Source organism: Ailuropoda melanoleuca, chromosome 2 (genome assembly GCF_002007445.2).
Source record: "Ailuropoda melanoleuca isolate Jingjing chromosome 2, ASM200744v2, whole genome shotgun sequence".
Taxonomy (NCBI): domain Eukaryota; kingdom Metazoa; phylum Chordata; class Mammalia; order Carnivora; family Ursidae; genus Ailuropoda; species Ailuropoda melanoleuca.
The window spans coordinates 194,742,464-194,765,646 of NC_048219.1; the positions used below are offsets into that span (position 1 = coordinate 194,742,464).

Below are 23,183 nucleotides of genomic sequence, written 5' to 3' on the forward strand. Positions count from 1 at the left end.
GTTAAGTACAGATGTTGTCACCCCTGCTGCTGAAGGGAAGGGGCAGGAAGAAAGGCAAGAAAAATGAGGTGATCAAGAGATAATACTAACTGGAAGAATCAAGAAGGGATCTGTCAGTCCGGGTGGGAAAACATTTTTTTCTTAGTGACTTCTGCTTGTCTTTGGCTGAGGGAGGTGTTTTTCCGTAAGTGGCCCAACATGGAGCGGCTTTGGTGGGTTTTTTCCACACGTGTTTAGAATCCTTTCAGTTCCCGTTGGGACTTAATAATGCCAGCCAGACCCACCGTAAAGCGTCAGTCTCCACGGCCTTCCTCACTGCCAACATGGTGCCGGAAGGGGAGAAACCCCACAAACTTTTCTCCCTTCGCCATCATTGTTCTTGGGCTTGTTACTCAGTGGACACGGTATTAAATCGGCTTCTGTGTCCATCATTATTAAAATGTGAAGTGTGTCGGTCACAAAGCATACATTTCGGGGCAGTTAGCTGAATAATTCCTGTCTTTATTATCCCAAATTACTGCCGAGCTCTGGAGAGGGGACCGGTTTAGCCAATTATTGCCATTTGAGCTGGATTTGTGGGTGATTAGCTCCTGGTCGAATCCAGTCCCGGCCGGCGCTTTGAAGCCCGCGCCGTGTGATTTTCTCAGCAGTGAGGTAGGAATAGACGCGGCTAATGACAGCAAGGTCGCGCGGGTGAGCTGACCTGTGTGTGGCGCAGGTTTGGGTTTCGCAAATAGGGCATCCACAATAACAAGTGTGGCACTAACCCTGCCGTGCATAATCGGGGCTTTCTAGGATTGTCGGAGATGCTGACAGCTCAATTAAAGTGTAACCCTTTGTACCCTACAGCCTGGCAGAATAACAGAAATATTACTAACCAACGAGGGGAGGGGGCCACTAGGGAGCTGGTTAAAGATCCAGGATCGGCTCCTCGGCCCCCTCCCCCACTCCCTCCCGGCACAGAACAAGCTGGGAGAAAAAGCTTCCATTTGTGGTATAATAGATCCTCTGGAGGAGGGAGAGGGAGACAAATATTACTTTTCAAAAAAAAAAAAAAGAATTTAGTTAAGGGGGAGGGGGGCTCCCTGTTGTTTCTATGGAAACACTTTAAACTGGGAAGAAAGTTAAGATGGTATAATTGCGGCCAAGCTCACATGTGCTGAGCTCAAATTGGTCCGGTTCCTTCCGCCAAAGCTTACATTCAAGCGTCACGTTGGTGAATTTGCCGCACGTTTTCCATTTGTGGAGGATCTGGGGAAACCAGTTAATTGGGATTATTTTCTTGCACACAGTGAATGATTATGTTACTGATTTCCTGCTTTCACTTAAAAACGTTTTCTACACCTTGAACAACAAGCCGTTCTGACCCACGGTGTGTCTGTAGTCTTGTCATTTTTGTCACACTTGGTGTTTTTTTCTCTTAAACCCTGTAACATGGGGTTCAGTCATCCAGATTTGACTTGATGGCATTTTCATTGAGTGGAAAAATATTACTCCTTCCCCATGTTTTAATTTTTGGTTTTAGGTTTGATGGATCGCTTGCATATTAGGAGACACTTTAGATTTTGGGAGACATTTTAGAATGAGGAATGGCTCTAAATTAGGGTAATTATTATCGGGACTAACCATGCACCGGGTACTGATAAGGGAATCTGGGAGCCCAAGCCAGCCCGGACAGCTCAGCCCCCCACAGAATTCCCAGTCATGGAGGGAGATGACCCGTGCATCCACTCAGGGACTGGGCATTCGAGGTGCCTCATGAACACTCGGGGAAGGACATCCAGTTGGGACTGAGAAGCAAGAGTCCCATGAGTGGGAGGGACAGGTGTGACCAGGGACCTGCCGGGCACTGTGCCTTCTGCCGTGGGGGTGTGCTCACAGGGAGGAGCGCTTCTCTGTCCGGCAGCATCTCCCGGCCCAGGCACACTCTCTCACGCCCCTGGATTCATCTACTGGGGCCGCCAACACGGGGTGCCATGGACCGGGTGCCTCAGACGACAAACGTATTTCCTCACAGTTCTGGAGACCAGCATCTGAGATCAGGGTGTCCTCAGGGTGGTTTTCTTCGGAGGCCTGTCTCCTTGGGGTGTGGGTGGTGCCTTCTCTTTGTCTCCCTGTGGTCTCGTCTCTCTGCCTGTGTCCTCATTCCCTCTTCTCACAAGGACACCCAGTCAGATTGGATGAGGGCCCGTCTCACGGCCCCTTACTTACTCTTTAAAGACCTGTCTGCAGATGCGGTCATATTGTGAAGCGTGGGGGGTTAGGATTTCCACATACGAGTTTGAGGAGGACATAATTCAGCTCCTGACAGCCAGTATCTAAAGGTCTGGATGATGTTTGTTTCAGTAAAGGTTATGGAAGCCTGGAGCCCACGACCCTGCAGCTCAGGGCTGAAGGGTAGGGGTTGTTCACCAGGATGGCAGGGGGGAAGGGGAGGATGGGAGGAGGGGATTCAAGGGAGAAAGAATAGAATTTGCACTTTTAAATAAAATCGATAGCTGCTGGCTGCTTTTGCAAAGCTTCGTATCCTGGAGCTGGGCTCCAACCTGCTTTCTGTAAAGGGCCAGATCGCAGGTACTTTGGGCTTTCCTGCAGCTACTGAGCTCAGCCAGTGCAGGGGGAAGGCAGCCGTGCTTATGAGCAAGAGTAGCTGTGTTCCAATTAGACCTTATTTACAACGGGAGGCAGAAGGTTGGATTTGGCCCCTAGGCCAGACGTGGCCAGCCCCCGTCCTGTGGGAACCAGCACCAATGGTCCATATTCAAGTGCACTGGACAGGAGATCCTGTGTAACAGCAGTGAAATGAGTGCTGAGGGTCACATATCCTGTGTCAGCGATGGAGGGCCGTAGGGGCGAGGCCTGTGCGGACTTAACCCCCAGAAGGGGTGTTGCGGCGTGTCACTTGCCACTCGTCGGAGTCCAGGCATGCTTTTGGGAAGTGTGCGTTTGTTATTTGCGAGGGAGAGCTTAGCATAGGGGAGAGCGGGACAGGACGGGTACGTTTTCATCTTGGAAGAGCAGGGTATTGGGAAGGACAGCAGGAAGCTTGTGATGTGGGAAAAGACTGTCGCTGCTCCTGGTACCACCTCCTGGTACCACCCCTTTGCGTTCCCCAATTTCTTTTTTTGATTTTTTTTTTTTAAAGATTTTATTTATTTATTTGACAGAGATAGACACAGCCAGCGAGAGAGGGAACACAAGCAGGGGGAGTGGGAGAGGAAGAAGCAGGCTCATAGCGGAGGAGCCTGATGTGGGGCTCGATCCCACAACACCGGGATCACGCCCTGAGCCGAAGGCAGACGCTCAACCGCTGTGCCACCCAGGCGCCCCACGTTCCCCAATTTCTAATGATGAGATTCTGTCACCTTCCGCCTACATAAACGTGCTTTTCTAGGTGCTTTTTTGTTTGGGGCTGTTTTTTTGTTTTGTTTTGTTTTTGTCCGTGAGCTCCACACCAACGTGGGGCTCGATCTCACGACCCCAAGATCAATAGTTGCATGCTCTACCAACTGTTTTGTTTTAATTAAACCACAAGTTTAATACATGTCACAGGAAAAATCTTGACGAGAATGAAAGTAATAAACACAAAGGTGAAGACTGATTGGAGTTCATACTCTTTGGATCTCTGTTAAAGATGCCAGCATTTCTCTGCAACGTTTTAGAAATACATAGAAACCTTTAACTGCTATAATGAGAATTTATTCTAAACTGTGAAGAATGTGAATCATGAAACACGGAGGAACTGTAACAGGTGTTTATTACAGAACCAAAGAAGTACTCAAACATCACTTTTTTTTTTTTTTTAAACAAGTATAGACACACTGAACCTTTCTGGACTTGGTGGATGTGTTTAGCCCATGGAGAAACTTGTGTACTTGTGTTTTTTAAGCTCGGTAATGAGGAAGCTGCCGGCACGGCCTGCAGTGAGTGCGGCAGGGTAATTCAGTTTATGTCCCTGCGAGGTCGGGCGTGTGCTCCCCTTATGTTTGGTCCCGTGCGCGCACGGCCTCCAGCCGCTGTCCAAGCCCATGAGACATGCTCCCGGGAGAAGAGGTGGTCCGATCTTCGCATGGCGCAGCCTGCGGCCGGCTGATGTGCCCTTGCTGCAGAGGACCCTGGCCATTAAATGTCCCCTGTGTCGCGATGAACCCTGTGCTGGCAGACGCCAGCGCCGCTCCGTACCTCAAGCTCAACACAAAGACTTATTTGCCTGGTTAAGACCCCCAGTCTCTAATGCAGTCAGTAAATCCTTGTTGGTAAATAATTGCTATCGAGCAGTTTTAATATAAATTTATGAGTGGTGTTTTACCACAGCTTGGGGCTGCAGCGAGCGCTGAGTGATGAATTTCAGTTAGCACTTACACTCGTTACATGAACTTTGTGAGTTTTTTAAAGCTTGTACACTTAACATTGCTTTTGGCTTTCCGTGACCTCTTGGGACGAGGCAGAGAATACACACGACTAATAAAGAGATTGCAGCCAAAAGACAATTCTACCCTTTGCTCCACCACAGGAAAAGTTCCTTGAGCAAAAAAGCGGGAAGTACCTGCTTGAAATCCTGGTCTTCTGGTTGTAGATCATTAAAATCGCAGTCCTTCTGATGCAGCAGTAGATTAACTAGGTGATAGCAATTAGACCAACATGTACCGTTTCCGAGTAAGATCAGAGGAACATTGGAGAGGTCACAAAGCCCTCTGTTTACTATGCAAACAAGGTAAAGATATCAAAGCATAAGATTGGTCTGGAGGGCAAAATGATTCACGGGGAGGCAGCCTGGCGTTGGTGTTACAGGTATAGACCACCGCTCCTGGCTCTTCCCACCGCACTGGTTACCTGTTGCTGGTAATTACCCCAAATCACAGTGGTTTAAAACCATAACCATTTTATTATTTCTCATGATTCTGAGGGGCAGGAATTTCAGCCAGGCATGATTGGTGCCCCACAGAGGCCTTCTAGGGCTGGGGCAGCCAGGATACTTTCTTCACTCCCATCTTTGGTGCCTCGACAAACGTGGCTCAGATGCCTGGGCGTTGAGCCAGCAGCCCAGTGGCCATCCCGTAGCTGGCACCTGGGCTGTCCTCCATGTAGCCTGGGGGTCTCCCTCTTCACAGACTCCCCAGCGGGAGAGTCGGAATTCTTATGAGGCCACTTAGGGCTCCCAGGGGCATAAAAACAGGAGCTGCCAGACTTTCTTAAGGCCTCAGCTGGAGTTGGCCCAGCATCATTTCCACACATTCTGTGGGTTAAATTGAGTCAGAAGGCTCCCGGCGACCACACGGGAGCAGATTTTTTTGAGGGTGATCTTTGGAGACTAGCTACTTTGGTCTGCCCTCGCACATGCAAGATCTTTGGAGACAAGCTACTTTGGTCTACCCTCGTGCATGCACAGCACCCTCCCACTGCCCTCAGAATCTCAAAATCTCCTCCCGTGGTGGCATCCAGCTCAGGCTTGAGGCCCAGGATTGTCATCTGCGTCAGGTGCATGTGGTCACGTGAGGCTCCTTGGATCTGATCCTTGCCATCTCCGGAAACGAGTCACCTGACCTACACATGTGTGCGCGCGCACACACACACGGGCCAGAACCCTCGCAGCTGAAGAGGAGAGAGACGGGGCCTGTAACAGTTACTGGTTCGTAGCAGCTCCAAACCCAGCCAGGCACACGTTGTTAATCACCCTGCTCAGGGCACAGGCGGAGTGTGTTCTCTCTCTGGGGGCATCCTCCTGGGCCCCAGGCTCTGCTGCCTCCACCAGCCTTCCTTTTCCCTAAGAAATGGCCTGGTTTTGCAGCCGTGTGGCTCTCTCAGCCTGCTTCCCGCTGGTCTTAGTTTGAGGGTCAGAGGGCTCTTTTCATTTTAGACTTGCACTGCGCCTTTTAGTCCAACACGGTACAATTCCTTTAAAACCCTTGTGGGTGTCCTTTGTATCAAATTGTAATTTATTCCATTAGACAAAAGCCAAACCACAGGACCTTGTCTCTGGTCCACACATGCTCTCTAATTGGAAGGGTCTGTGAGGCCCTGCCTTAAATCTTTGAGTTTTCAAGACATGGGTCTGACTGCCGCAACCTTGCTGGGTCTTCATTCTGAGATCACATCTCCTGGCATACCCTGGATTAGATCTTAGTTCTGAGACCAGTTCCAACCCTGAATTTTCTGCTGGCCAGAGAAGCTGGGAATGAGAAACGATTTTTCTCATGTTGGTGTTTAAATTGGGAATATTTTCTCTAATGCTGCTAAAAAACTGAACACCCTTGATCCCCGCCTGCCCCCAAGCTCATCAGAGCCAGTAGCATGGTGAGCGTTCTGCTCGGAAATCTTCTCTCCAGGTCCTGGGCTCCCCAGGCCACCTGGCTGTGCCTCACATTCCTGCAGACAGCAGGTCAGCCGATGGCTCCACTGGTGCCTGGCTGGGGCGCCCTTTGTCCAAACTCAGCATTTTCCTCCCGGTCTTTCTTGCCTGTCCTTCAACAGTTGTTCAGCTCCTGCAGCCTCAGCCGCCACCTGGTGCCAAGCCAGTGGCATGTGCTTGTGGATTTTAACATAGCAGGATAGGGTGCTAATTCTGTGTTTCTTATCTCCCATTGCCTGAGAATCTACCCCAAAACTTAGTGATTTCACAAAACAGTCATTATTTCTCGTAATTTGGTGGCCGAGGACCACAGACAGCATAGCATGGCTTGACTGTCAGACCTCCCCAAACCATAGACGCTGCCACAATCTCTTAACATTTAAACCCAGTGTAGACAGCATCCCTTCCACTGCTTCTGTGGGTTAAAGTGAGCTGCGGGCATCCCTGAGTCCGCGTGGGGTGATCTCCACAGGGACGTGAATACCTAGAAGTGGAGTGCACGGGGAGCCGTCCCCAGAGACCAGCGGCCGTGCTGGCTGTGCAGGGGAAGTTATGTAAACTCTGTGTGCTTTGGTGGCCTCGTCTGTAAAATGGGGATCATCATAGTAACTGCTTACGTCGGGTTGTACGCTTTCTGTGGGTTAATACTTGTAAGGCTCTTAGAGCAGTGAGCCCAATATTGTTTTGAAATGGAAAATTTTTAAAATAGGTGCATAAGCTACGTCTGTGCTAAATAAAACACTAACCACAGTGATGTCTACACTGTGATAGCTGGTCAGTGAGAAGCGGTCTCAAGCAAGAGATTGTTTTCGCATATACAGAAGTGGCATCTGAAAGATAGACCAAGTATGTGTTGTGACACCCTCCTGCACGGTTTTGCCCTGGGTAACACAGAATCAAAGAGACTTAGAATCATAAGGGCCATTTGCACCCGCTGATGGGAACTGCCCGCCTGTGTGTGTGTCTGGCAGAGAGCCTTCCGGCCTCTGTCATCCTCTGGTGAGTGGGACCATGGCTTCGTGTCCTTTAAAAGTTGAAAATGAACTGATTTTAGATTTTCCATTTTCTTGGTACTTCAGTAGACAACGTGTAAGTTCAGGATGGCAGGAGCGTCGTAGATGGAGTCCGAGGGCTCAGCCTGATGCAGGGAAACACTGGGCTTCTCACTGCGCTGCTACAAGTCTGTCCCAAAGGGGCACAATGGGTTCGCTCTCCTTCTTGGGCATGTTGGGGGATGCTGTGTGGGGGGGGGGGGGGCACCGTGGCAGAGCAGTTGGGACCTTTTGCTTCTGGAAGAGTCTGGGACTAAGCAGGGGCTCCTGGTATGTAGCCACGTGACAGATGTCTCACTGGGGCTTTGTGGTGGCTCTTCGGTTCCTCCAAGTATGGGCACGTTGGAGGAGGGGGCCTCCTTTCCCCACGTGGCTCCAGAATTACGAACAGGCTCGTCCTCACCCTTGGGCAGCAGACCACCGCCCCGGTAGCTCAAGCCATCCAGACCCACGGGCTCCCTGGCCCACGGCTGCCCAGGCAGGACTGGGGGACTCTGGGCACATAGCGTGAGAAAATCCTAGTCTAGCAGATTCGGGACTGAGTGGTTGAAGCTCTGGGGTCTTTTTAGACTCTGAAACTCCCCAGTTCTCCCTTGGTACAAATACTCTGAAAAAAATTGGTGTTTAGAATGAACTTCAGCAAAAAAAGGAAAAGAAAGAAACTAGAAAGAGAACACACTTTTAATCCACAGAAGCTGTTTGCTGAGTCTTGTCATTTGTCCTCTGATTGAGCCTCTGATTACAGAACTTCACCTTGCGGCTGCCTCGGCTGCTCATCGGGGCGCACGCGTCTCTTCACGACGCCTCGCAGGATGGGCTCTTTCTTTCCGTCTCGGAGCGGCAGGTGCAACTGGCGGGCCCTAACCTGGGTGCCGTGCCAAGGCGGGGAGCAGGGCGGCCCAGTGGCTCTGTCGGCACAGAAATCTTGGGGGGTCGAGTAATGACCCCCAGCAGGGAGCCCGGGCTGTAGGGCAGAGGCACGACTCCTAGGATGCTGGGGTGTTCTTCAGCCCTGCTGACCTGTACAGCATTTGAATCATAATCAGAGATTGTCCTGCAAGGTGAATCAATAGGATTTATTTAAGACTGTCAAGATTTGGGCATTCAGTTTTCCCAGCACCAAGATATAAGTCGACCTGATTTAGTTCCCCGACGATATCATCTCTTCTCGTTGCCTCCTGGTTGGACTGTTCCCCTCTATCTCCTTAGGACTAAGTCCTGACAGCCCCCACCGGGGAGGGGATAATTGTGCCTATAGGATTTGCTCGTGAAAGTACCCACAATCTAGCCAGGAGCTGTGTAGGTCCATCTGCACGGAGCCCCGGGGCTGGGTGGGGGTGCAGCCTGAGATTTTGTCTGAGTGCAGACAAAGCTTTCTGAAGCCTGGAGCAGCTCTCAGCTACCCGTGACACCGAGGTGACCCCCGGCCCCTGGTATTGTTGGAATTCCATCTGAAACGGATGGTGGAAAAATGGGAGCCCACAGGAGAATGTCTGTGAAGTTTTGTTAAGCTAAGTTTAAAAATCTTGGAAATCCGCCAGCGAGGGAAATGTAGTGATTTTAGGTGATCGCTTATTTACTGTAGAGCCACCGGCGGTGACTGCCGCTCTCCCTAGTTCTTACTCTGCAGGGAGACCTCGAATCACCTGGGTTTGTAACCAGCATTTTCCTCTGGGTCTGCCTCTGTCTGTCTCCGTGCCATATTTGGTTTAGATTGGTTTTTCTTAGATTCTGAGGAATCAAGGTATGTTGAGTGATGCTGTGCAGAGATGACCTTGGTTCCAAAGGTTCACTTGTGAGTTTCTTCAGCCTTAGAAATATTTTCTCCCGGAAACAATGTTTCAGTGGTGGTCGGACTTCCCAGCTGGCTCGTCATCCATTATATTCATGAAAATTGGTGTAGAATGCAGTATTATCACAGCATTTGGAACTTGAACCTGATTATCCCATGAAAGTGCTTCCTCGTACTGTGGTTCGTGGAATTAGCATAATTAGGAGGTCGGTGAAGCTGGTGACGTTCGCAAGAACACTCACGGGCACCTCTGCTTCTGGAAGGCTCTTTGTCACACTCAGAACTTTGCTTCGTCCTCCGTCTGGGTGAATAGCGTTCTTCTTGTGCCTTCTCAGCCGTCCCTCCCATCCTGTGAGTTTCTAAATGGGCAGTGAGAGGAAGAACAAGCCAGGGGACACTTCGGTTTCCCTTGTTCAGGAGCTGAAGACTCCAGAGGCAGGAGCTCCAGCTGAGATAGTCTGACCTGGAAGGGCGTGGAGCCCCACCGGGGCAGGAGAGCCCCAAGTCAGGGCTGAGCTCAGTGCCGGCCATGGGTTTTCACCCCAGGAAAGCCTGGAGGTGACATGGGAGGTTTGCTGGGAATGGGTAGTTCAAGCGGGAGGAAGCTCCCGTCAGTTGTCGAGGGAGGCCTGGGTTCGGCGGGCTTTGGCGTGCTGGCTTCAAATGCTGAGTGGTTTTCAAGAAGCCCTAATACAACGGTTGCATTAAAGATGGATTACATTATCCACGATTTGTCTATTAGGTGCTGTTACTAAATTTTACAAGTGAAATTTCATGTTTAATGAAATTTAATAAAATGTTTAAGAATCCGTAATGAAAAACCGTGAAATAAAATGCTCTTATTTGTAAATACTAGAAGTTTCAGAATTCAGTTACCGTGTGATTTTTAGAAAAGGAAATTTAAGTATCCTTTTTTAAAGCATCGTACCTTAGATTCGAGGGTACTTGCTCAGTTAGAGGAGAGGTACGCGGGCACATCTTTCAGCCCCCAGTAGCATCACACAGTTAAGATCTGCACACACAGAAATTGGTTGAACATATGTGTTATGCATAAAATAGAAGAGAAAACCAAATTACCAAGCTAAAAATAAGTGTTATTTCCATTTTACGATGACAAGAGAAAAATGAATGCTGAAAATTTCTTAAATTACCTATGTAACTACTTCTTAAGAAAACTTACACCAGACTTTATGATTCATATTTATGAATGGATATTTGGCTCCTTTTTCCTTCTAGGGCATGCTGCTGAAGCGAAGTGGCAAATCGCTGAACAAGGAGTGGAAAAAGAAGTACGTCACCCTGTGTGACAACGGCGTGCTGACCTACCACCCGAGTTTACATGTGAGTGTGGCCCCTTGGCACAGGTGGTAGGCCCGGAGCTCAGCTCCCACACTGTGTGTATTGGCCGGGTTGGGGAGGCTCCTAACAGCATCAGTCCTCTCGTCTCTGAAGTTAAAGCTGTCTTGGGTCTCCTGTTCCATCACGAGATAAATAATACACCCCTCAGTCTCTGTCAGACCACGTGTCTCTCCCTTCCCCTACCTGACACCCATCCCTGGTTCTCTAATTCTGCAAGGAGTTATAATAAAAGAGACAGATGAAGTAAAATTTCCAATGAAAGTAAAAAGACAAGAGCAGGTAGCAAAAGAGAGAAAGAAAAGCAAGCATATACCTGAGAATCTAAAACAAAATCCGAACAATTATACTTCGGAACCCAGGACTCCACTCTGAGCAGCTGAGAAAAACAGGAAAGTTAAATGTAGTTCGTGACTCAGTTTTTATTGTCAGATAAGAACACAAATCCGTTTGTAAGGTAAGAGCAGCTTTTCTACAGGTGTTAATAAAATGTATTGGTGATTTATAGAAGGTAGATTAAAAAGCAGAATTAATTTTATTTTGGGGGAAAATGCAGACATTCTACCCATCACGAGTTGTCTTAGGAAGCCTGATAAAATCTGCAGATGGGGTGTTAATGACAGTTCTCTACTAATACATTCCGCGAATCTTGCTTGGTATTTATTGGTCTTGATGTCGATAAATGTATAGATTAGAATATGTGGTCTTAGCTGCTCATCTGATTGTATCGCTGTGGTAAGCTCTTAAAGACGTTTAAGTACTTTAAAAATTACAGTTATGAACAAGAAGTTGCACATAAGGATATTGAAGAAAATTAAAATCATTCCCACAGTGCCACCTGGGGAACAGGACTGCTAGCATTTTGGAGTGTGTGCTCCCAGCCATTTTTGTACATAGGTGCTTGTTTCCTCCCGTGAGCGTGAGACCACCCCATGTGCGCTGCCTGTGCCCACTTCCCTGGACGGTGACAGGTCACATGCACCTGCCCATGCCCGCGAGTAGGCTTGTGTGCCTCCGTTGTTAACGGTTACATAACACTCATCGTGCAGCTGTGCCCGATTGGTTTAACAATGTCTCCAAAATGGACGTGTGGCAAATAAATTTACTTTGAATTATTTTTAATGTTTTAAGTAACTAATTGATATCCTCTTTTGACATTCCTGAGCCCTTATCCATTTCCTGGGACTGATTGCTAGCGTTCGCTTCCAGAATTGAAGAGTGCTTGTGCTCTCACAGCTTTGGGCTTATGTGGCCTGATTCCTGGAAAGAATGTATCAGTTTTTCTCCTCCAGCAACATACCGGAGGGCTTATACCTGTATTCCCATGAACATTCACCTTCAGAATAACTTATCTGTCATTTCCCAATATAATAGGTAACAAGTGGTATCCTTACTATTTCATTTGCTTCCTGGGGGTGAATTGCCCTTCTTCTCCATGTCCTGCAGCAATGGCTTTCCCTTTCAGAACTGTGTGATGAAACAGGTGTTTTGTTAGGCACCCCTGACTTGTTTCTGATGTTGATGGGAACGCCTCCCATACTTTACCAGTAAGTAGACTTGTGACGTGTCAGTTCTTCATTGTACTGAGGAAATTCCTCTGGGCTTGGTTTGTCTTGGCTGCTTTGGGAATAGAGTCAGGTTGCTTCTCCGGGAGGCCTGCCTGTGACCGTTTCCTCGTCATCTGGAGCCCACCATCAGCCTCCGTCAGAACAGCAAAGCAGTGCTGGCCCTTCACTGGATTCTCTCCCCAGCGCTGCCCCATCAGCTGCCCTCTTGCTGGCTCACGTCCTCTTAGACCACATCCAGGAGCACAGGTCGGACCGTTGGCCCAGTTGCTTTGTGTTATTTAGAGAGAGAAGTGTAATCAAAATATTCTTCTTGCTAGGGCTCACTGACCAGGAAAAAGTGAGGTCTGACCGACGAGCACTTTGGGCCACCTTGCACTCGCCTGCTAAGCCCAGGCTTGATCAGAGAGACATTTGCTGCTTCTTGCCAAGGGAGAAAGGTGTAACAGCAGTATGTCCCAGAAAGTTCCTGTAGGAGGGATAATGCCTGCTTACTTCCCGCCCCAGCCCAATTAATATAATCACAATCAGTTCTTCGAAAATTCTCCCACATGGGCTTCTTTTTGTGATGCCCCTCAGTGCTTGCCGGTTCCTTTACACACACACACACACACACACATGCACACGTGTGTGCTGGATATTGTTGGAGTACAGAAAAGGAGCACAGCAGGGCTTTGCTATATAATTACATGGCAGGCAAGAGCCAGTATCATTTTCAAGTGCGATTCAGTCAATCCTAGTCTCCTGGGAACTGAAATTACTGATGCAGGTACACCCCTCCCTAAAGGAGTGGTGTAATCTAGGGATGAATTTTAATTACTAGAGTGTGGAGAGATGTCATGGCCTTCACTGTAATCCTCCTTTGACTTGATTTTCACAACCAAGCTTTGGATGGAAGTTTGGAGACGAAGGGAGTTCCTGGAGCGTGTTCTCTTCAAGTTGTTAGAGAGCTACAGACCCCTAACTGCCGAGTTAGTCTGGCATTCTTTGGCTCAAAATGGGAAGACACGTCAAAGGCATGCCCATGGGCAGAGTCCAGACTTATTTTAGTGACAAATTCGGGAGCATGCAAACGTGTTGCGGATTCAAGTCTTAAAATTCTACACTATGAAGAATGTCCCAATTATTTTAGTCTAGGAAATTTCAAAAGGTGATAGAACCCAATGATATCAGTTAAACTGATTGCACTGTGACACCCACTTTCTTGGTTGTCTCCAGGCTCTATTATGCCTGGAAGCCCACGAGGGTGCGTTGTTGTGAGTGCTTAAATATTGGGGAAATCTGCCCCAATTGGTGGCTTTGGGTTTCATTACTGCTGGTCATCACCGTCAGTGGCCATCTGCACTGATCCAAAATAGCATAGCCTATAGCCCACGTCTCTCTAGGGAGCAAAGGGGAAGAACCTGGCTAAATAATCTGATATTTGTAGATAGAGTTTTCTGCAAAGACTAAGTGTTTCTCAGTAGTGGAGTAACTGGACCAGCTGCTTGTGCCTACCACTAACTTCCAATGACTAGGGAATGTATTTACCAGAAAGGAACCTGGCGTGCTTCTCCGAGGATAGGAGTCTAATAACGCAAGGCTTCTATAACGGGGTGAGCAGTGGGGGATTGAGAGTGCCAAGCTTGAAAGGGCACAAACCATGTAGGATTGGAACAGATACTAGGCAGAGCCACGCAGCAGCGCCTTCCAAACCAGCGTGTTACCATGTGGCTCTCGTCATGAGCGCAAACGTGAGTTTCTTGTGCACGTGTGTGCTGCTCACAGTCCCTGTTAGGCTGGACCCAGACTCCACCACCAGCCACCTTCAGTTTGGGAATCACGCTGAACCCAGGGGGCTGGGCCGGGTTCCTGCACACAGGGCAGAGTAAGGAATCGAATCAAGTTCAGAGGAAAACAGGCCAGCGTGGTGGGGCCCTTAATCATTTCATTCAAAGTTGAGATTGCATAGAAGTACCGGCCCCTGGACTTCCGCCAGTGTTGGAGGGCGGGGTCCGAGAGGGGCTGATCCGGACGCCTCTGGGGTTCAATTAGCCAAATTAGATTCCCAGCCCGTACTCCTGGACAGACGGTCAGGCCAGGGCACGAGTGTATCAGGATAGGTGCAGAGCACGCTGCCCCCGCAAGTCTCTCCCTTCCCCACGCTTGCCGAATAGACCCCTTGGCTCCTGCAGCCCCCGGGCACCACGGGTCTCCTGAGACCTTTGCTGGAAGAGATGCTGGTGCAGCAGCTCACCTCGGACACTGCGGGAGCAGGACACTGACCATTTCCTCAATTAGACACACACACAAATTTTGGAAGTTTTTAAATGTCTCAGTTGCTGGGGCGCCTTGGTGGCTNGACACTGACCATTTCCTCAATTAGACACACACACAAATTTTGGAAGTTTTTAAATGTCTCAGTTGCTGGGGCACCTGGGTGGCTCAGTCGTTAAGGTCTGCCTTCGGCTCAGGGCGTGATCCCGGCGTTCTGGGATCGAGCCCCACATCAGGCTCCTCTTCTGGGAACCTGCTTCTTCCTCTCCCACTCCCCCTGCTTGTGTTCCCTCTCTCGTTGGCTCTCTCTCTCTCTGTCAAATAAATAAAATCTTTTAAAAAATAAAATTAAATTAAAAAATAAATGTCTCAGTTGGATGCGCTGGAAGTCAAGAACCTCTCCCGGAAGAGATGAGTTGTAATCCTCAAGAAACCAGTCTGGTTTCCTTACGACACAGGGGTCCATGGCCGTGGTTATGAAACGATCATCCTTCAGACACGAACCCCCAGTTTCAATCCTGAGTGTAAGTTTTGCGCACATTGGTGTGGTCGAAAGCAGCCTGTTGACAAACCAGGCCGCCGTCGTGTGGCCCCAGCTGCAGACCGGGCTCACGGGCTCCCCGCGCAGTGCCAAGCGCTAGGAAACCGCGGCTTCAGAAGCAGGCCGCTGGGCACGAGCTGGGGTCCAGGCTCTGCAGCACCCGTTGGGGTTGGCGTGAGGCTGGCAAGCTCGCCGTGTGCTTGGAATGGGTTGGCGGCCAGGGACGCTCCCCGAAGCTGGTCTCCGAGGACTGCCCACCTGTCCCAGAAATGACGCATGGTTCTGCAGGCCAGAGACCTCCGCTGGGTGGTGGCCTCAGGGTGTCACTTCCCACTGGTCCTTTTGCTTCAGATTCTCTTCCGTCCCTCCCATCCTTTCCCAGCCCCATCTTCTTCCAAGGCTTCATTCTTCCCAGTTTGCTGGCATCATCCCCAGAAGCGTCTGTGGTTCATCCTGAGCCCCAAGTGCAGGCCTGGCACAGATGACTTAGGAGACCAGCCATCCCGGTCTCCGTGACACTCAGCTTGGCCTTGCTCTGTCGTCTACAGAGTGCTGGTTTTCCCTGCACCAGAGGGAAGTTGTGGCAGGAAGCCTTTCACCCCAGCCGTGTTTCCTGCTGTTGGAAGCCTTACACGCTTTTTCTCACGGAGAGAACCTGTGTTTGTAAGCAGGGGACGGAATTGCCCGTGTGGGACCAGATCACAGGAAGTGACGGTGTCTCTGGAAACCAGGAGGAAATAGGGAAGAGATTGACCACCATAACTCAGACCGAGAAAGTTTCCTCAGCGTTGATGGTGGCGGTGCCTCCCGAGCCCGGATGTGCTCACTGTGTGCTCCTCGCCCGCTTCAGCTGGTTCCCAGAGGCTCAGGAGCCACCAGCGGGGACGGCCTCCGGTGGACAGGTCCCCACGTCTCCCGCACTGTGGGGGGCGCAGGAGGAGGAAGTGATGGTCTTAGCCCTAGCTGTTCCTCGGGGTGGGCGGTCACCTCCCTGACTGCTGGCAGGGGCAGCAGGGTAGCTGAGGGGAGGCTCTGGCCAGGGTGGGGGGCGGCGGAGAGGACGCACACGTCCGAGCGTGGCAGCAGCTGCTCTGCCGTGGGCCTGGGCCATCCTGCCTTTTAAACACAAGCCGGAACCCGTGCTTCAGGGCACACATCCTAGTCTGCAGCGTTCCTTCTCGGGGGGGCATTTTGAAGTGGGCACCGAGCAACCGGCTAGATAGTGTCCACCCTGGAAATCTGGAAAAGGAGTCCTTCGGGTGGGAAATCCGCTGATCGTGTTATCTGAGATCACTTCAGACGTTTCACCAGCACCCCTGCAAACTGAGGCTAGCTGAGTTCATTGGACTTGTGAGGAAAAGCCCATCCCAAGGTTGGGACTGCTGGGGGGATCGGTTAGTTCATGGAAAGTGAAGCCTGGGGTCCGGGGAAATCCAGTTCACTCGATGCCTCTTTCTCAAGATGCTGTTTTTAAGTGAGTTAACCCTGTAACTCAGTTTAGGTAACAGGTGGCAGGCTCAGCCAACATCATGAAGCTGCTTTGGGTTTGCGGCTGCTCCCGTGGGCTGGCTGCACTGGTTCGCCCAGGACGCAGGACCATCAGTGCCAACACCAGGCAGGCCCAGGCCTCGTGGGATGCGCTGGTCACCCACACTCCGGGGCGGACCAGCTTAGCTCCTTCTCCATCTCCACTTGGCGTTCTGCACACGCAGCCCTAAACTAGCAAGATGAAAGTATGCGAGGCAGGCTTCTGAGGCTCCTCTGTGGTATGGGTTTCTGTTTCTCAGAGAATTTGCACATCCGGAAGACCTCTCGAAAGCCCTCCCTGTGTCACGTTCTTGGGGGGATAGGTCTGAGTGTCTTGCCGATGACACTTCGCTGGATCACAGTCAGGGTGGGCGAAGGGCAGCCTGTTCTGTTGACTTAACTACGAGCCGTAGGGAGCACCTTGATGGAAAAACGGAGGGGATAATGAGAAAGAACTCACACCTGGGGGCTTCCCAGTCCAGCGTCGCCACCTATTCATCTTCTGTGTCAGGAGAGCGCCGTTGAGGGCATGGCTTCCTGAGCCGGAGCTCGTGGCCGTGCGGTCAGGCCAGCAGTCAGGCCAGCGACTTCATGGGGCCCCGGCCAGAAGGGCTTTCCCGGGCGTCCTCATGAGGATGCGGGGCAGCTGGACAGAGCCCACCTGCCTGACATGGGCTCAGATTACTCACACTGTTGAAAATCTCCTTCTTGGATTTCTTTCCCATTCTGCATGTGGCCCGAATTGGAAGCAGCTGTGGGTCTGTCCTTTCGCCCTGACACGCAGAGCTGACTTCTTCCCACGGCACCTCCCTCCTGGGTGGTGGAGATGCCCCTCCTTGCTGCACGGCACCTCTTCTTCTGGACGCTGGGGACGTTTGCTTGTTTTTTTCCCACGTCAGTAGAGTCAAACTTGGACTCTCTGAATTGTCCTGTCAGGATGCTGATTTCAGTCAATTTCAGGTTCCAAATCAGACAGAAAATCCACCTCTTTACTGATGCAAAAATGATGAAAAGATCTAGGAATGATTCCCTAAGTGGGTCTTTATCTCAAAAGAAATAACACCAGGAAAAGAAGGAAGATGCTTCTGTTGAGAGAACAACTCTTGCCTGTTCCCACTGTCGATAATCATCATCTGAGATGCACACAGTCCTCACGTGAGATCAGGACATTTTACTTGATGATTCACTACTAATCTGGGATCAGTCCCTTCAGCGAGCTTTGTGTGCCTCAGATTTCTTGAGGTCGTGATCACTGAGTTATACCCGAGAGAAACTCTTCATTGGTTTCCCCAAAACATTGCAGAAGTCAGACTCGCGTGAGTCTAGATTGCTAGGCAGGTTTAGTTCGAAGCCCAAATTTCTGGCTGCAGAACGTTTGAGTCATGGGGACTGACGTTTGAGACATGGGATGACCCTGAGATTTCAGGCCCCCCCCCCCGGCTTTCTTACTGAGCAGAACGATGTCAGACGTGTCCTGACACGCAGGCAGGAAGCATAATTAATTTTATGTTGAACAGTTATTTGATCTCGCCTCCCCTCTATAAGCCACAGTGCTGCAGGCTCTCCGCCTCTGGTCTGTACATTATTTTCCAGCCTGGCTGCTTATACTTCCATGCTGCTGGTGGACCTTCAGGGCCTTCCTCCACGAGAAGTCCTCCCTGATTGCATGGCAGCCAGTTCTTCTCCTGGTGCCTTCCAGCATCTGTGTACCCCCCATCTAGCACAGGCCATGCCCTCCTCCCCACTGTTTGCCTGGGGCTAATGTAGGCTGGGCACCCAGGCCAGCACCTGTGAGTCACATGCAGTCAGGTCGTGTGGTTCCTGCCATGTCTTTGCTCCTGCACTGCCTGGGCTGGGATCTTCACGGGTGACGATCCTGGCTCTACTTTGAAAATTCCAGTGAGACTGGGGTGGAGGAAATGAACCACGTTGCACATTTAGACCTCCCTGAGTGCAGATCAGCTTACAATCAGGTGAGGGAGAACACACGTGTGCAATATTAAACAAAGGCCATAAAATCTTAAAACGCTGTTGAAATCTCCAGATAATCCATTTTAAAGTAAATTAGGAAAATATGCCCATCCTGAGGAGCAGAGATCTGGAACTCTGGCTACAAGCGAACCTTTCTGTTTAGTCTGACCGCCTGTTGCGGGTGGATGGGAATGGGTTTGAAAACAGTGTGGGGGTTTCTAGAGTAGCCGGCATCAGTCCCAGGGCAGCAGAAAAGCCCCGAGCTTGTTGTGATGGGGACTGTGTGGGGGGAATGGTGGGGCTGTGCGGAGGTTGGGGTAGAAGCTCTGTCCCTGAGTCCGCGCGGGTTCTCGGCCCAACCAGAGTGCTTTCCTGGCCCGCAGTGGGAGCAGCCTGTCCAGGAGCTCCGTGTCCGATCTCGTGTGCTTCCAGTCACACTTGGTGCCTTGCCTCTTTCCAGGAGAGGCGTTGAGGCAGCTTGCAACAGTTGATGTCAGAGTAAATGAAGAACATGCCCTACGTAGTCACGCGAGAACACAGGCCATTCACGTACCACGCACAGAACTCCATCTACTTTGTCTTATGTAGAGAGGGGAGTCACACTGGGGTGAATGCCTCTGGCCTCCAGCACATCCTCACCTCCGTCCATCTAAAACTTCCTTCCTTCCTTCATGTCTGACGGGTTCCATCAGCGTCGTGTGCTGACTCCTTCTGATGCTCAGGGGGGACCCCGCACTCATGACTTCCGGGTCTAGCAGGGCCCTTCCGCACCGTGGTGGCTGGGTTGGACCCCGTGGCCCACTTTGGGGATCACCAGGCCCCTTTGAAGTCCGCGACTCTGGGTGCTCTGCGGGCTTCTGTTCCTCCGCCGTAATGTTGGTCTCCGCCTTCCGTCCTCCCTGGGGACTCATCCAGGAGGATCTCGGAAGTCTCACTGACAGAGGTGATTTCCCAAACCCGCCTCTCCGGGACCTCAAGCCTGCTTGTCCATTCTGCAGGCGTGGCACCCTGCCCACCAGGTTTTCCAGAACTCATCCACTGTCTGCTGTGCAGTGAAGGAAGTTCTGCCTATGATTCTTCTCCCCTTCACTGTATACTTTTCATCCTATTATTACTTAATTTCCCTCCACTTGATTCTTTCAAATGTGTCGATGATGGAGAAGATCCCCACTCTGCTTAGGATGGAGCCCTCACTCCTTCATGGGATCCGCCGGGACCCGCCAGGCCCCGCCGGCTGCAGCCCTGTGCCTCCGACCCACTGCATCCCTCCCTGGCTTGACTTTCCTTCCAGCTGCTCGCGTCTGCCGTGTTCTCCGGCCTCCGGGCCCTAACACACGCAGCTGCTTCCACCAGGAGTGCCCTCTCCTGTTCCTCCTCCTTGCCAGACTTACTCTGCTCATCCCCTTGCAGTCAAGAAGGGCACGTCTCTGGGGTTTCTTCCACCGGGCCTCTTGGGTGCACCTGCCATGTGTGCCCTCCCCTTGCTGTGTCTGTCGTTTCTGTGTTCTCTCGGGATATCCTGTGGCCTGCGTCTCCCACAAGACCGGGAGCCCCTTGGAGCAGAGACCTCTGGTGTCCTGTCAGCTGCATGTCCTCTGCGTCGGCGCAGTCTTGCCAAACAAAGAATGCGGCACGATTTGGCCATGCGCTTGGGCTGTCCTCATACCTGCAGGCCTGCAGTTCCTGAAATCATAAGCAGAGGAAGCCGCCTCCCGCTGCTTTAACACAGAATATGGCACAGCCATGTCCAGGCTCCTGGAAGAAAAGGTCTCCAAGGTGGGAGAGGAGTTCAGTGTTTTGGTTTTGTCTTTTTGATTGTGGTAAAACACATGCAACATGAAATTGACGATCTTAACCATTTTTGAGTGTACATACAGTTCAGTGATGTGACATGTATTCTCACCGTTGGCAGCCAGTGTCCAAAAGCTTTTCATCTTGCAAAACTGAGATTGTCCCCATTAAACACGAAGCCCCCACCCCCTTCCCCGCAACCCCTGGTGACCACCGTTGTGCTGTCTGTCTCTGTGAATTTGTCTACTCCACGTTCCTCATGTGAGTGGAATCATATCGTATTTGTCTTTTTGTGACTGACTTATTCCACTCAGTGTAACGCCCTTGAGGCCTGGCCATGTTGTTGCATGGGATGGGGTTTCCTTTTGAAGGCTGAATTACATTCTGTTCTGTGTCTGCACCACGTTTTGTTTATCCATTCATCTATGGATGGACATTTGGATCACTTCCTCCTCTTGGCTGTTGTGAATCATGCCACTGAGAACATGGGTGTCCAGATGTCCCTTTGAAGCTTGGGGTTTTATTGTCCAAACTATGACATGTGAGAACTCTAGAGAATGACTGAATTTTAAAGATGTCCAACCTTAACCAGGGCCCACTGGGGAATTTGCTGGGCACAGTCCTGACCAGAGCGAATCATGGAGGAACCCATGTGGCATGAGAGCGGCCACCTGGCCCTGTTTCTCTAGGCTGTCCCTGGGTTTGTCAGGAGCCCTCTGAGCCCTGGGGAGGCTGTCCCGTCTGTGCTTCGGGCAGCGGGGGAGCTGTCTCTGGCATTCACCCAGCTTCAGACAGTGTGGTGAATATCAACGCTGTCAAACCCATGGAATGATCCCGCGGAGGTAGTGTAAATATTTTCGGGGAGTTATCCACAACTTCTGTTAGGAAGAATGACTGCTGAAGAACTCACACCTTTTATACATACACAAAAAAAGATTCTTTATCAAAGTCTTATTTTTACCTAAGGAAATTCTTGTTTATTTTATAGAACCCTCAGGGTTTATAAAGTGTGTAGATTTTCAAATAAAATGGCCAAAATGCCTGCTTGCTGTGGTACAAGTTGTCTTCATGATGACCACACAGTGTGCGTTAAGTAGGGCGTGACCAGACCAAAAAAGCCCTCGTGTTTCTATAAAAATTAAACCACCAAATATCCTAGATCCTACCTATTTTTTCTACATTGAAAAAATCCATTTGCGTTCTTTTCTAAATAAAAAAAATAGCATATGTGTATTCATGTGTTTCTGTAAATATGCAGATTTAACCGTGTAGCTTGCGGATTTGAGTCTCAAAGTTTCTAGTAGAGTCGATGGGACATTGTCTTATCAGGACACAGCATGATAGTTCATCCCTTGACCCAATCTGTATCATTTTGTTTTCCATTTTTGGTCTTTCCAGTGTTCCTTAACTGTAGCCCGAATTCTTGCAAATAGGTAAATAAATCAAACCCATTGGTTTTCTTCCCTGGCAGTAAGTCACTACTGAGAACTCTCTGCGGGAGAGGATGGACGTGGGGGGTCTCGAGGAAATAGTCTTCACTTCCACCAAGAGACTGAATTCCATTATTATATTTTATAAATATTTTCTTCTGTGGCTCATAACCCAGTTGCTGGCTTGTTGTGAAGGTCTTGCCAGGAAGAGACAGGTGGAGGCTCCGCCTCTTCTCAGGTGTGCCTGTGGCCCCGAGTGGAAACCAATCAAGGTGCGATTTATGTTCATTAAGTGCTTGTCAAAACTGAAAAATTTTCTAATCAACAGCAATCTAGCGGCGCCCCCTCGATGGCTGGGAGTGCCACCTCGGCCGCATCGGCCTCTGCCTGTTACAACTCTAGGCGAAAACCCGCTGACGATTACATTAGGCTAAGCTGCGGAGTAAATGAACCGCGTCTTATTAGGTGCTGCTAGCTTCAGTGTAGTCCTGCCCCGCAGGGCACTTGATAGCGCTTTATGGCTTTAAAATTAGTGTAGCTTCCCATTTGCTGCAGGGTGCTGCATGTTATGCCTTTGAACTCAATAAGCAAAGGGAAGGGGGCCTTTTGTTTTTCCCCCGTATTTTTCTCCCTTGCATTTTAGCAATTTTGTTTTGCATCTTTTCCAGACGGCATTTTGCAATAAAAATGTCTGACTACCATATACATGCCTCCCCAACCACAAAAAAAAAAAAAAAGAAGAAGAAGAAAAAGAAAAAAAAAAAAAGGAAAGAGGCGGGGGAGAAAAATAAAAAGTAGAACATATCAGACATCTACGAAGGACACGATTTCTTTTTTTCCTGCGCTGGGAAGTAAAAAGTCGCTTGGCGGGTCACCCCTCCTGTTTATCATATCGGAATTACTACCTCAAGCAGGAGCAACACCTCGAGCTCAGGATATGCCCACATCAGATCAGAGGGCAAAGATTGCAGTATTTTGACTGGACAGCTGTCAGAAGAGCTGTTGGAAGGGCTGTCGTTTGGGGAGGGCTCTGGCACTCTTGTAAACAGTTCATATATGATCTCCGTCCATCCTCAGAACCGTCCCACGAGGTGGGAACCGTTCATGTCCCTGTCTTTAAAGATGTGGAAACGGGGACCAGGAATGATTTAGTAGCATGCCCCGAGCACACAACTCCTGAAACCCAGACGTTGGATCCCGGGCATGGTCCCTGAGGCCGTCCTCTGGCCCACAGGAAGCTGACTTTATCCTCTGCAGACGTCTTTAGTTGAGGAATTCAGAACGTGAAGTGACTGCTCTCCATCGGAAATGGAGCTGATGAAATCACTGCGAGACACCCTGGCGGCAGGAGCGGCAGGGACACACAAATACTCCTGGAAAGGCAACGCATCAGAAAAAGACAAAAAGGTGTGGTGAACGTTTCGGCATGAGGAGAAATCCTTCAGTGTTCTGTTGGGCGACAATGGACGTGGGAGATTTCTGTCCTGCACTGGGTCGAATGGCAGAAGAAAAGGCGTAGCGATCATTAGTGCCCCCCAAGGACAGACTGTGTG

The 23,183-nt window shown here is 50.2% G+C and overlaps 1 protein-coding gene across 11 annotated transcripts in view; it reads left to right on the forward strand.

The window, feature by feature from the left end:
* The window catches only part of AGAP1 (ArfGAP with GTPase domain, ankyrin repeat and PH domain 1), a 546,965-nt gene that overhangs the window by 333,270 nt on the left and 190,512 nt on the right, over nt 1-23,183 (forward strand). For all 11 annotated transcript variants that reach the window (XM_034655451.1, XM_034655453.1, XM_034655455.1 and 8 more), the window contains one exon: nt 10,430-10,534. In XM_034655451.1, the coding sequence (XP_034511342.1) occupies nt 10,430-10,534 (105 nt within the window). The remainder of the gene's footprint in view (nt 1-10,429; nt 10,535-23,183) is intronic.